We start from the raw sequence: 15071 nt of genomic DNA on the forward strand, positions 1-15071 counted from the left end.
TGCAAGGCCCGTTATTTCTATTGGGCATGTAGACGCATGGGCTCTTGACTTTGCATGGTTACTGATGCATGACTTTGACTGTTAGCATATACCAGAGTACATGGATTAACACATGCATAAATAACATCGCCATATTTTATATTTATCTTGCAAAACAATTTTATTTCATAAGTCTTTGTACTAATTGTATTGACATAGACATACAATAATTGAAAATTATAGTCAAAGTTGTGCAACAAAGATTAGAAAAATCGAAAGAAAATATTAGCCTAGACCCAATGAAAAAAAAATCATGTCCTATGAATCAAATGATAGCTCTTCCTCTATAAAATTTGAGATACATTTCATCTCACTTCCTGCGCTTTTTCTATTCACGAGATACTCCTATTATATGAACTAAAGGAGGCCTAGGGGTCATTTATACTACTCTCTCCTTCCCAAAATGTAAGACGCCCATGACTTTGCAGATCGTTGATGAACAACTTTGACCATTAATATATACCACATTACATGGATTGAATATGTATAAATGACATCGTCGTATTTTTCTTACAAAACAATTTTATTTTGTAAGTCTTTATACTAATTTTATAGACATAGACATACAGTAAGTGAAAATCATAGTCATCGTGCAACAAAGACCAGAAAAGTGAACCGCGCCTTATATTTTGGGAAGGAGGGAGTAGTACTGTAGCAATATACTGAATTTACTAAGAAGCATGTATCAGTGAGTAGGTAAAAAAAATCCACGGCAATTTCAACTGAATTAACGAACTGTCGTGATGCCAAACTAAACATGTAATTCCAACTTTAAATCTTACTCCTACTCATCATAACTGAAATTCTCTTCCGCTAAAACCAGCAAACGAGACAGCCGTGAAGCAAAGCATTACTATTTCCTTCCGTACGAACCCTAAATACCGGCACGCACCGGCCGTGCAACCCCCCTCCTTTGACGAACACAAAAGGCTTCTCCAACCTGTGTCGATCACACGCTGCTTGGGTCGTTGCTGGGCACATGATCCAAGCCGATCGAGCGTACGTCCCCTCCCCCGAGGCGCCACCTACCCATCCCTCAACCACCTCGGATCTACGCATTTGCGAGGGTGTCGATCAAGCTGCCCGGACGGCCTGTATAAAGCGCACGCACGTTCGATCGCCACCTTATCAGTTTCCTAGTGCGCGCGTAGCCTGCCTAAGCCACCCGTGCCGTGCATCTCTATTCTCTCCAGGTCTCAAGCGCACGTACGTCGCGAGCAGATGGGCGCCGCTCTCGTTCCTCTCCTCGTCTCCGTAGTGCTCATGGTGGTGGCGGCGGCGCGTGCCCCGGCGGCGTCCGCGGCGCCGCGGGCATTCTTCGTGTTCGGCGACTCCCTCGTCGACAACGGCAACAACAACTACCTCCTCACCACGGCGCGCGCCGACGCGCCGCCCTACGGCATCGACTTCCCGTCCCACCGCGCCACGGGCCGCTTCTCCAACGGCCTCAACATTCCCGACATCATCAGTAATACTACTCCTACAATACACTGCATGCCGTCTTTCGCCATGCATGCATCTCAATTTCAGATAGGAAAATGCTGCTCTGTTGAGCTCGAACCGGAGCACGGCATGTCACGTACTGACGCCGTCGTTTCAGGTGAGCACCTCGGGGCGGAGCCTGCGCTGCCGTACCTGAGCCCGGAGCTCCGAGGCGCGAAGCTGCTCGTCGGCGCCAACTTCGCGTCGGCCGGCGTCGGGATCCTCAACGACACGGGAGTGCAGTTTGTACGTGCTCCATTTCCCTGACAGATTAACATGCATTGACGGCTTATGTATGATGATGCATGAATGATTGGTCGAGCAGGTGAACATAATTAGGATGGGGGATCAGCTGCGTTACTTCGGGGAGTACCAGCGCAAGCTGAGGGCCTTCGCCGGCGAGGAGCAGGCGGCGAGGCTCGTCAGCGGGGCGCTCGTGCTCGTCACGCTGGGAGGCAACGACTTCGTCAACAACTACTACCTGGTGCCCATGTCCATGCGGTCTCGCCAGTACGCGCTCCCCGACTACGTCCGCTTCATCGTCTCCGAGTACAGGAAAATCCTGGCGGTAAGTCTGCCGATGAATTTACAGTTGATGTTGCTTCCAAATTTGTGCACACTGCGCTAGGTAATTAGGAATTAGTAAAACGTAGTAGTACGTTCAACTGTTTGTTGCTTAACTGCAAACTGACATGGCCATAAGAAGTAAAGGGCATGTGGCACCCGTCATGACACACATGAAGAAGAGAGTGACAGATTTGGTATTTTGATTTATGCACGGTGCAATAAAAATTTTGTGAATGTATATTCGAGTTGTTGCTCTAGCTGCAGGCTGACACGGCCGATTCGTGCATGCACGCTGCAATAGAATTATAACAGAACTGAAGCCAGAAGGAAGATCTCTACATAAATGGATGCCAGATTGCGACTACAGTTCCAACGATCGAGTACTGCTCACGAATTAAGTTTGAGCACATGAAAAAACATAGACCAGGCAGCAGCACTTGATGACCTACCAGTCAAATCAACTGGCGCAGCATGAATACACACACATTTTGCCCAAGCTGTAAAGACAAGTATAAATGGAGCCAGCAAAGGGTGCCATACGTACAGGGTAAAGACAGCCGTATACACATGGCGACCGATGGAAGTTGCAGCATTCACTCCTGGCGCACTGCAGCACGTACAATGCATGTGCTGTGCAGTGCAGACTGTGCAGCAGCTTCTCGAATTCACCCGCCTTCCATCCCGAATGAGACCGACGAACTGACACCGCGTGTACGTTCAGAGGCTGTACGAGCTGGGGGCGCGGCGCGTGATCGTGACGGGCACGGGGCCGCTGGGGTGCGTGCCGGCGGAGCTGGCGCAGCACAGCAGCAACGGCGAGTGCGCGGCGGAGCTGAACCGCGCCGTGGACCTCTTCAACCCGCAGGTGGTGGACATGGTGCGCGGCCTCAACCGCGACGCCGGCGCCGACGTCTTCGTCTCCGCCAACGCCTACCGCGCAAACTTCGACTACCTCGCCAACCCGCAGAGCTACGGTAACTACGTGCTTGCAGCTTGCCGCCGGCCGGAGCGACGGTCGAGCCTGCAGAGCGCCGCCGTGTGATCGTTGTTACTAATTAATTGGTGCTTGTGGTTCGTGCGTGCAGGGTTCACGAACGTGAAGGCGGCGTGCTGTGGGCAGGGGCCGTACAACGGGATCGGGCTGTGCACGGCGGCGTCCAACGTGTGCGCCGACCGGGAGGTGTTCGCCTTCTGGGACGCCTTCCACCCCACGGAGCGGGCCAACCGCATCATCGTCGGTCAGTTCATGCACGGGTCCACCGACTACATGCACCCCATGAACCTCAGCACCATACTCGCCATGGACCAGCTGCAGGAGGGTCCTCTTTAGCTAGTTACCAGTGCTATGTATTATTAATCCTCCTGATCGATCGATGTCACGTGTGCTTGGCTAGAAGTAGTTTGCTCCTAGGGCAAGGTGTGTGCATGTGCGTTTATAGGAGTGAGTGTATTTGTGTATGTGTTGTGTTTAAAAAAGATAGTTGGCCAAGTAAAAGCATAATGTTTCAGTACCTTTTTGTGCTGCGTACAAATGGCACGGATATAATGCAACAGTCAAAATAATGCATTCAGTGCTATTTTTCTGTTCTGCGTGCAAGATTCTGTCCAAAAGAAAAGGTCATGAGTGAACATTCTATCTCGATGGTCACAACCTGAAGGATACTTGTTACTGAATTAAGTTTATACCTGATTCCTTTCTGATGAAAATAACCAATCTTCTTTGGAGGAGGGAGAGTCATTGAGCACCGCTTAAGAAGAATGACAAGCGTGATCAAAAAACAGTTTGGTTTCATGCCTGGGAGGTCGACCATGAAAACCATTTTCTTGGTACGACAACTTATGGAGAGATATAGGGAGCAAAAGAAGGACTTGCATATGGTGTCCATTGACTTGGAGAAGGCCTATGATGATACCGCGGAATGTCATGTGGTGGGCCTTGAAGAAACACAAAGTACATTACCCTCATCAAGGACATGTACGATAATGTTGTGACAAGTGTTCGAACAAGTGATGTCGACACTGATGACTTCCCGATTAAGATAGGACTGCGTCAGGGGTCAGCTTTGAGTCCTTATCTTTTTGCATTGGTGATGGATGAGGTCACAAGGGATATACAAGGAGATATCCGATGGTGTATGCTCCTTGCGGATGATGTGGTGCTAGTTGACGATAGTCGGACGGGGATAAATAAGAAGTTAGAGTTATGGAGACAAACCTTGAAATCGAAAGAGTTTAGTCTTAGTAGAACTAAAACCGAGTACATGATGTGTGGTTTCAGTACTACTAGGTGTGAGGAGGAGGTTGGCCTTGATGGCCAGGTGGTACCCCAGAAGGACACATTTCGGTATTTGGGGTCAATGCTGCAGGAGGATGGGGGTATTGATGAAGATGTAAACCATCGAATCAAAGCCAGATGGATGAAGTGGCGCCAGGCTTCTGGCATTCTGTGTAACAAGAGAGTGCCACAAAAGCTAAAAGGCAAGTTCTACAGGACGGCGGTTCGACCCGCAATATTGTATGGCGCTGAGTGTTGGCCGACTAAAAGGCGACATGTTCAACAGTTAGGTGTGGCAAAGATGCATATGTTGAGATGGATGTGTGGCCACACGAGGAAGGATCGAGTTCGAAATGATGATATACGAGATAGACTTGGGGTAGCACCAATTGAAGGAAGCTTATCCAACATCGTCTGAGATGGTTTGGGCATATTCAGCGCAGGCCTCCAGAAGCTCCAGTGCATAGCGGACAGCTAAAGTGTACGGAGAATGTCAAAAGAGAGCGGGGTAGAACGAATTTGACATGGGAGGAGACCGTTAAGAGAGACCAAGAGGATTGGAATATCATCAAAGAGCTAGACCAGGAGGATTGGAATATCATCAAAGAGCTAGCTATGGACAGCAGTGTGTGGAAGCTTGCTATCCATATGCCAAAGCCATGAGTTGGTTGTGAGATCTTATGATTTCACCTCTAGTCTACCCCAACTTGTTTGGGACTAAAGGCTTTGTTGTTGTTGTTGTAGTAGTATATTGATGCACGTCCTAGAAAACTGCTAAGAACGGAGTGAATTGATGGGATGAACCATGGTACATAGAAATGAAATTTGGCTTTAACAATTATTTAATACAATAAATGAGCAACATTGTGGCCATCAAAATTAACAATATACAAAAGTTGGGACAAGCTGCATATTGTCCGATGTTTCAGCTGAGTCATATGATCAATTTTCCCCTCCCTCCTCCTATGCATGCTTGCATGCTAGGAGTAAAAATGCAGGAAGAAACTTGTGCAGCATTCCGACGAAATTTGAGGCTGCTTCGCTGCTTCCCATGTTTATTAAGTCAGTGGATTAACTACTACACATTTACAAGTGTATCTATGTAGAGCTCTAGAGGAGAGCAAATTAGCCCCATCAAAATTTTACTAATCAAGCACTGAGAAGACTGGGACACCCTTGGCACTGAAAGTGTCGCATTTCACAAGCACTTCCTCTCCAACCTCAAAGTTGTTCTGGCTATTTTCCTGCAAAAACATTCACCCGAATTTCAGTACCAAAGACCAAAAGATGGCATTACCACAACGGGTTCAGAAAATTGAACAATGTACGAAATACTGCGTGCGGCAGCATTAACCAAAAGAGAACACCAGAGAGCTGGGTAGGAAATTACCACAAACTTGTGCATTCCACGAACTCCATCACTCAGCTCAAGTACTAATCCATAGGCCCGTATTTGGTAGACCTTTGCAGTAACTACATCGCCCAGCTTTATAGAACCTGAGCGGAAGTTCTTGGGACTCGAATGCTTCAGGGTGTTGCTTATTTCCTGTTCTGGAATGGCATCGAGCCCATTACTTGCAGAATCATCAGCCTTCCCTTTATCGAGTCCATTACTTGCAGAATCATCAGCCTTTTCTTTCTTATTTTTCTTGGCAGTTGACGTAGTTGATGCTTTCTTAGGGGTAGCTTTCCTAGCCTCCTGCTGTTCTTTGGTTGGTTTTGATACTCTAGGGGATGGCTTTGCAACTTTAGAACTTGCCGCCTTTGAACGTTTCTTAGTAGGACCATTTGCAACATCTTGAGCATCGCAGTCAGCAGCACTGCGAATTATAACTGCAGGAGTAGAAAATGCAGGCGTCTCCTCAGTTGTGTCATCTTCATCTTTGCTATTGGATGACTTGACATCAGCATCCTTGCTGGGCATGTTCTCCACGGCAGCCCAACCAACAAGGTCTTGATTTGGCAAAAGAGTAGCATCCTCACTTGCTAACTCCTTTTCAGGCCGATGGGGATGGGGTAGGTTTGCTTTGAGTGAAAGTTTAATATTACCCCTCACGTCCTGTCCAATGCATGTCAATGAGAGCGCTTGACCAACAGATATAATATCCGTGACTTTTGAAACCTGACGGAAGAAAGGAAATAAAACAAAATAAACAAATAATAGTTAGAACTAATTAAAAGCTGCTTTGCCAGTATATAGAATACAATGGAGAACTTATAAATGCGATGTAGAAGGTAACAAAAACTCTGGTTCATGGTTTTTCATGGCACAGTATCATTGCTCCTTATCTATTATAGTTATAGTGAGTCAAGGCAGTAAAGGAGGGGCATCGCAAGCACCACTTTCATTCAAAAGGAGAGAGCAAAGAGGAATCTCTATTAACAGAAAAAATAAAGCAGGAGTCTAAACTAGGATTGGTGGTGGACCAACCCAATCTGTTCTTCAAACCAAGCAAGAAAGGCTTGAACCAACGAGACCAACCCAATCCTGGAACCAAATATCCTCTTAAAGAATTCAAACGGTATCCGCAAACACTTTTCAACTTGAGTACCACATATCCAAAAATATTCATGCACCCTACGTTAACAAATGTAAGATGTTCTGGTTATTTTAATATAGACTACATACGGACTGAAATGAGTGGACAAACACACTAAAACAGTAAAATGTGTCTATATAATCCGATTCAGAAAAAAGTTAGAACATCTTATATTTGTGAACAGAGGGAGTATATTCTGAAGGAATGGCACTGAATTATTCAAGGCAAAGTAAAAGAATCAAGCTAGTCAGTCCTATCAACCCTCTACAAAATTTCATGATAAAAACTGGTCCATGAAACAACTCAGAAATGTGAAGCAGAATTTCAAGAGAAATACCGGTTCATGTGATAGCTCAGAAATGTGAAGAAGACCTTGCTGTCCGCCATTGAAATCCACAAAAGCGCCATACTCCTTTATTGAGGAAACAATTCCTTTGTATGTCTTGCCTACTTCAATTTCACGACCCACAAGAAATTCAACCTGCAAAGACATAGAACAGGTTAAACGTTCTCATGTAAAGATTCTTCCTCCCAAACACTTGCAAGGAATGATAAAAGAAGGTGATGTCATATCTGGCTTAAGCAACCTGCATTGAATAACTGATACATACCTTCTCAATAGCCTTATCCATAATTGGCTGAGTTTTAGCAACAATAGTGACTGTACCATCACTAACAGATACCCGTGCACCTTGAGAAAATGGAAATTAATCACAAAGTTAGCTGCCTAAAATTCTTACAAAATACAGAAGGGATAGCTAAATGAACTACATACATGGATTCAAATATACAAGTTACGAAACAGAATGGTGACAAATTATGCCCATATTCAGTTTCTTTTAGAATACGTCCATATCCAGTTAATCCTGAAGGGAATTTGAATTTTTGACTTTGGCTTATCACAGACATGCAGGTCTAGACCTCCAGAGAGTGACAGCTAATAGCAAAACAAAGCAAGTAGAAACACAGCCCAAAAGCAAGTCTGTAGAAACACAGCCCAAGGAGTATTAACATCAAAGAGCGTGGTTTTATTTTTACACCCCTACTGCTTCCGGGCAGATGATGATGACGTCACCCCAAGCTACTTGACCATATATCAGGACTTGAAATGAATAAACCATTACGTGATGACAGAATCAAGATTGTATCGCCCCTGTTTTAGACATGACAGTAACGTACACTTGGTTGTTTATTAGGGTGTGAAATGTGGATGCGCTCCATTTTGGAAAAAAAAATGTGTATGCGCTACAGTGAAAAGATAAAAATATGTGAATACCCAAGCACGAACTGACATGGGATCTACAGGTGGTATGTAGCAACATATGTTCCTATCATCAAATGAAACAATCTGTATCAGTATTTTATTCTTATTATTAGTCCAGGTTCTGCAACCATAAAGAAAAAACTTCAAATTTTAAAGAATTCAACCCTGCAATCAGTCAATGCTCAGCTGAGATTAATCTTTTAGTCTTTACAAATATTAAAAAGTATTCATTTCATTTCATGAAGGGGAGCCTTGGCGGGTTCGAGTCTTGGAAACAGCCTCTTGCAGAAATGTAGGGAAAGGCTGCATACTATAGACCCAAAGCGGTCGGACCCTTCCCCGGACCTTGCGCAAGCGGGAGCTACGTTCACCGGGCTGCCCTTTTTTATTCATTTCATTTCATCTAGGCAGAGTCGATGATGGTTCTTAGTGTTGCCTTCAAAAAATCAATTCAGTTTTTTACAACGAAAAAGAAAAGTGCAAGCAGGATCCAAATAAGTTGCCAAAAATTGAAACACATGTTATCAATCATCAAAATAATTTGTGGCACAGCAGACAATTACAAAATTCCACAAACAAGTACTCCCACTGTCTCATAATATAAGACGTTTTTTGACACTATCATAGTCTCAAAAAACATCTTATATTATGAGACAGAGATAGTAATATTTAACCCTCATGTCAAATGTGACATGAATAATGTCTTAAAGAAGAGCTTAAGAAAAGGCATGAACAAAAATCAGGTAAAAGCTAGCTTTATACCTGTATCTTGCTCAATTTTTTTCCTGTGGAAAAGCAATTTCCTGACAGAATCACTGCTGAAGCTCAGTGTGGCTGCAAATGGAGAGGCAATTGTGACATCAACAAATCAACCTAACCTAAAAGGGAACAGTGAAAGTGCATCAACAAACCTAATCGAGGAGAACTTCCATCATTGATAGCACGAGCAGAACTTATTTCCTGATCCATGCGATCAAGGATTTGATTACGAGCCTTTCGTGCAGGCTCCAAACTTTCACATACTATGTCCAATGGTATTCCAGCAGGTTTTATATCCAGCTGAATAGCAGTAATACCTCTCCTTGTTCCTGCAATTTTGAAGTCCATGTCACCCAAGTGATCCTCAAGACCCTGAGTACGTCAATGGCCATGATTAGTTCAGAATGGACTTTTTTGCTCTAGCAACATATATAGTCAAATTGACTAAAAAGTAGGAAATGGTTCTCCCAAAAACTGACAAGGAAAATGAAGAGTGTCTAAGACTTACTAAAATATCCGTTAATATACGGTAACTAGAAATATCTCCAGTAGTCGGGTCTGTTTCACTGACAAGACCCACTGAAACACCAGCAACATGCTCCCTTACAGGTATCCCAGCATCCATTAAAGCCATGCTTCCTGTCAGTCACCATTTTGAAATGCATGAAAAGCAGAATTTATAATATAAAAAAAAAACTTCAGAGCAGTTCAAGGACATCACATTGACGCTGGAAAGGCAGTTTTATACCCAGATTAACAGATGAACCCTAGAAACCTATTAAACTCAATACAAGATAAAGTCATTTTAGAGGTCTCTTGGAAGTGTTACACTTGCTAATCATTTAAGATATTTCTGCATTATAGACATAATAAAGGCAATTGTAATGCCTATCATGGCTTTGCTACAGAGCGAAGCATAGACCCTTGATTCATTTTTACATCAAAGTGCAGGACATGATCTTGCAAATAACGTGTTTGCAAGTGAATGGCATTCCATCACCAAACTATGGATGAAGGTCAATCAGATAAAATGGCATTTAGTTCTAATAAAACAACATCTCCAAGAGTTCCATTTTATGTATAATAGTAACACTAAATAAAGATGCGTACCTCCACATACTGATGCCATTGATGTTGAACCATCAGAGGCCATGACTTCTGAATTTACCCGAACAGTGTATGGAAAGTCACCTTCTGGAGGAAGAACAGCAAGTAGTGCTTTCTCGGCAAGAGTGCCTGCACAGTAGAAAAACAAAATTGCGAAATTGGTGGTATTCATTTTCCCTCATAAAACTTTTAACACAAACTAAGGCTGAAATTAGAAAAGCTGAACAGAAGGAGAAAAACAAAGGAAAACACAATCACGGATCAAGAACTTAAATATTGCAACAGATGCCTTTCAGCATATTGTAGAAACCCAAGTATGCACACAACAAACCAAAAGTCTTCTTTAAAACATGGTACTACACATATCTCCTTAGGGACAATAAATTCTTTAAACTGCAGCTCTGCACCAACAATGAAAAATATGTACCATGTCCAACTTCACGTCGATTCAAACCCCCACGTTTGGCAACTTCGTTTATTGAAAATGGTGGAAAACTATAATGAAGCATGAAACGCTTTGTTGGTGGGCCAACAATTGAATCCAATCGCTGGGCATCACCAGGAGCACCAAGGGTAACTGTACATAAAACCTACAAGCAAAATTCGGATTATTCATGTGGTGTGTGCATATAATAACTTGATTGAAATACATTATAAAGTTCCTTCAGATTTAAACAGACATCATTTTCTGGTGTGCCATTATGTGTGCCTCTAGAGAGAGAGAGAGGGAGAGAGAGAGAACCTGAGTATCTCCACGTGAAAACAGTGCAGAACCATGCAATATCGGGTATGTGCTTGATTCACAGTACAACGGCCGCACCTCATCAAGTCGTCTACCATCGACTCTAAGGCCTTCTTTAATTATTCTCTTGCGTATGACCTGCACAAAAGAAGGGCACAACTCTTTATGAACTGAAATAATATAAGTGATTCTACACACACAAAATTGCACTGAATGAAATGCTATCAAGTGATGCCAAGGATAGATGGTAGCTCCTCACAACTTTCATATTGATATTAAAAGCTAATGAGCCCAATACCTCAATATAATTTGCACAAGTTCTCAGAGTTTTCCATGTACTACTGGAACAGAAAAATTATCCTGAATTCAGAAATAGAGGTATAGAAGGATAGAGCAAACAATAGGTCATGTGAATGCATAGGGACCAGAGCTTTCGTTTACCAATTATAAATTACTCATGCACATGAGTGGAAACAGAGGTTTGGTACAATGGCTGCAAGTTTGCCAAATGTTAAGAATTCGCTATTATAAAGAGATCAATGTGCTCTGTTGTTTCTATTGCACATACATGTGTGCATTGAACAGATAAGATCAGCAGATGTTACATAAAGTTCCAGGTTCCAGTGTGTAAAATGAGATATGAAAATCATTCATTTAGGCACGGCAAAAAATATGATTAAAACGTCATCATTGGAGTTAACATTCCTCACATGCACTGAAACAGGATACCCATGAGCTACTAGTAAATGTGTACGTGCAATGCACGTTGTTATTAGGCAGTCTATTAATTGCACGCTCATATTAGGTTGGATATTAATTGCGCGTTAATGACATGATTAGTGCTGCTGTTCATATTTGGTACGGCATTAAATGCACGTTAAACATGTTGAGCACTCGCCATTGGAGTAATCTAGGTCGTTGGATTGACATGGTTTGATGGCCTAGATTAGTTGGATCTGCCCCCTCAGGTCTTTTTTATATTGGTATAGATATAGATGCATTTGTAACAACAAGAATGTATTTTCCGCTCATCTATTGACAAAGCCCACACTTGTATCTATATTTTCCAGTTTCCAGAGAAATCAATGTGCTCTACCTGCTTTCTCACAGTATCAACTGCTTTAGGAAGGAACTTCAAGCTTTCCTCGTCACATTCTTCTTCAAGCTTCTCTTTTACAGATTCTGTGATTTTTTGCAGGGCTTCTCCACGCTCAAACTGCAGCAAATGAAAATATCCAATGAATTCATGGTGCAAGCAGAAAACAAGAACAGATTTAACTTATTACTGGATGACTCCTCCAAAAAGGTAGAGGTTGATTTTTGATTCTTCATGGTTTTCATGGTTTTTGATTCTTCATGATATAGTTGAAGCACAGTCAAAATATGGTTTTTTGGGCAAACTTTGAACATAGTTTTCATCATAATATACTTGCAAAAGGAAATGAAAATGATATTCTAGACAAATCTAATTACATTACTTTCATGAAGTCAATCTTTATCTTCCAAACATATTATTATTCAAAGTTTATAAAGATTGACCACACAAAATCCCAGGGCTGGGCAACTTACATTTAGGGTATGTTTAGTTTGTGCCAAAGGTTGCCATACCAAAAAGTTAGCTAGACACAAAATTGGTTGGAGATTTGCTTGTCAATGGATTGGCCAACATTGGCTAGAAAAATGTACTAAAGTTGGTACTGGAGCATTGGTATGTCAAAAAGTTGGTCATACTCCAAACAAAAGCCAATGTTTTGGCCCTGACCAAAAAATTAGCAGGGCTCACTTTGGTCACAATCCAAATGCACCCTTAGAGACGGAGGCAAAAATCTTTAAGAAAGTTCACAATTGAAGATTTCCGCTTTTAACTCCACAAACTAGAAAGGAAGAACTTCAACTAGAAAGGAAGACCTGCAGTCAAAAGAGAATACCCAACACACCTTGCCGTATGATTTATCTGTGAAGACTTCCTCAATTGGTGCTTCTGATAATGTTCTGATTTTCTCGTAGTTTTCATCTGAAATCATTGACAGCTTGTACTCTCTTTTCTCTTTGCCAGCTCGCTTGGCCAATCTAATTTGAGGGTCGATATACTTGACTGCCTGAGAATCAGAGCCAACTGCATGAGAATATAATTATAATGCATCAACTAAAATAAGAAAGAAATAATACCTCAGAGTGCGCAAGCTTCATTCCTGCTTGAAGATCCCTTTCAGTTATCTCACGAGCTTGTACATCTATCATTAGTGTTTTATCCCGTGAGCATGCATAAACTAGGTTGAGATCACTCAAACCTAACTGCAAGTCACAGAGAAATATACAGAAAATATTAGTAAAGTGAATGAAACCACAATATTTACAATGGATGTGAAAACCACATATAAACTGATGTTAGTTATGGTGCAAATAACAAAGAAATGGAATAGGCACCATGAGCCACAAAACGCTCCTGGGAAATGTTATATCCACAAAGAGTGCAAATGTACACCATCATGGGTACAATTGAGGCACAGTGGAGGATACATAAAAATGATTACATACTGTAGCACTTGATCGATATTACCTCATCCACTGTTGGGTTCAACACGAAATTCCCATCAATTCTTCCAACACGTATTACTCCAATTGGCCCATTCCAAGGTACATCAGAAAGCATGAGAGCAGCTGAAGATGCATTAGCAGCCATAACATCTGGGTCCTGCTTTCCATCTGAGGAAAGTACATTTACCGTGATCTACAAAAGCAGGATGCAAATCCATCAATGAGTGATAATGCTTGTGCAAACTTCACAAATTTCAGGAATAAAATATTAAACAGAAAAATCACCTGGACTTCATGGTAAAAGCCACGAGGAAACAATGGCCGTATTGGTCGATCGATTAAGCGCCCACACAGAAGTTCTCTTTCCTTAGGGGCACCTTCCCTGCGCATATATGTTGTGGGAATAACACCTTGAGCATATTGCTTCTCTTGATAATCAACCTACAGCCGACAAAATAACCAACATGCTCATCATGGGAAAGATGCAGATAGCAAATAAATAGTGTTGCCTTGAAAATGTGAAGACAAACATATTCCATTCTTCCTTTTCGGTTAAGCATATCCCCAGTAAGTTCAATTGACAATGAGAGAAGTGAAGTACACAATGGGCCTTTAAGCTTGTCCAGGGTGGTCAAGTAGGTCCCTAAACTAGAAAACTGTAGATTATTTAAGTGCTTCAGAGAAGTTTAAGGGTCGACAGTGTATTTAACTCTATCAAATTATACTGCAGGGTAACAGCAGCTGTAAGAAACAGCTTGAGAATACTAAAATTATGCTTCATTACCATGTAGCACTGAACACTGCCTGCCAAAATCAAGCGTGATAATCGGTAAATAACATCGAGTTAGGCTCAGTTTGCAGTTGATTAACTGTGCTGCCTTGTACATATTTTATAGTGCGCTGTTGAAAATTAGCCACGACAGTAAGCAAAAGCTGGTCAAACAAACACCAAAATAGGCAAAAGCTGGTTGGGCAACCGGGATTATGACAATCCACTGCAATGCCACACACAGCCTTAATTTGAACAATCTCTTACGCCAAACTGGTAATTGGCACAAATGAACGCATAATAATTAATAGTACTGCAACCAAACCGTGCTTGTGAACCATATCGTGCTAACAAAAAAGGAAAAACATGTTGACAAATCAAATGGTGTAGCTGGAAAACAGTTAAAACTGCGTCAAATGGAAGTATGTGTATGTGCAGATTAAATTGCCACATGGGAGGAGAAGGGCGAAATTAACACGTCACGTCAACAGAAGGGGAAAAACGATCCTTACGGTTAGAGGGAGGAAGTCCCGGACGGGGTCCGAGGACTTGGCGGCGGCGACTGTGGACAGGACGTTGGTGTCCTCCATGGAGATGACCACGGAGCCGTTGGCGAAGCGCGCCATCTTCCCGGTCTCGAAGGCGATGAGGCGGCCCCCGATCTCGAACTCCTCGCGGAAGCTCTCCAGCACCTTCCGGCCCGGCGGCGGCGGCGCCGCCTGCGGGGCCTCCTCCGCCGTGTCGGAGAGGAATGCGGCCCGCGTGCCGGGGACGGCTAGCCGGAGCTGGTGCCGGCGGCGCGCGAGGAAGCGGAGCGAGGCCACCGCCATCGACATTGTGGCGCTCGGGGACTGGGGAGGAGCGGCAGGAAGAGGAAGAGGGGTTTGGGCCTGGGTTTAGGGTTTAAGCGGCGAGGCGAAATGGTTGGGCCTCTCGACGTCTTGGCTCGGGTCCGTGCAGTGCAGCGGTGGATCGTGGACCCACTGTCA

The 15071-nt window shown here is 43.2% G+C and overlaps 2 protein-coding genes across 2 annotated transcripts; one reads left to right on the plus strand and one right to left on the minus strand.

Moving 5' to 3' along the window:
* Positions 1-1157: 1157 nt before the first annotated feature.
* Positions 1158-3643, plus strand: LOC109758233 (GDSL esterase/lipase At5g33370-like). Its single transcript, XM_040391397.3, has 5 exons — positions 1158-1507; positions 1640-1767; positions 1847-2089; positions 2810-3062; positions 3174-3643. The coding sequence occupies exons 1-5, from the start codon at positions 1261-1263 to the stop codon at positions 3416-3418; spliced, it is 1116 nt and encodes a 371-aa protein (XP_040247331.1). The 5' UTR covers positions 1158-1260; the 3' UTR covers positions 3419-3643.
* A 1533-nt stretch (positions 3644-5176) lies between these two features.
* Positions 5177-14994, minus strand: LOC109758230 (polyribonucleotide nucleotidyltransferase 2, mitochondrial). The gene is made up of 16 exons (XM_020317077.4): positions 14595-14994; positions 13599-13754; positions 13336-13506; positions 12945-13070; positions 12713-12874; positions 11872-11991; positions 10776-10913; positions 10461-10623; positions 10037-10162; positions 9435-9565; positions 9079-9298; positions 8930-9001; positions 7515-7594; positions 7241-7384; positions 5754-6485; positions 5177-5607 (listed from the first exon to the last, which is right to left on the minus strand). The coding sequence occupies exons 1-16, from the start codon at positions 14916-14918 to the stop codon at positions 5509-5511; spliced, it is 2964 nt and encodes a 987-aa protein (XP_020172666.1). The 5' UTR covers positions 14919-14994; the 3' UTR covers positions 5177-5508.
* Positions 14995-15071: the final 77 nt, after the last annotated feature.

The sequence above is a fragment of the Aegilops tauschii genome, chromosome 6 (assembly GCF_002575655.3).
Source record: "Aegilops tauschii subsp. strangulata cultivar AL8/78 chromosome 6, Aet v6.0, whole genome shotgun sequence".
Taxonomy (NCBI): domain Eukaryota; kingdom Viridiplantae; phylum Streptophyta; class Magnoliopsida; order Poales; family Poaceae; genus Aegilops; species Aegilops tauschii.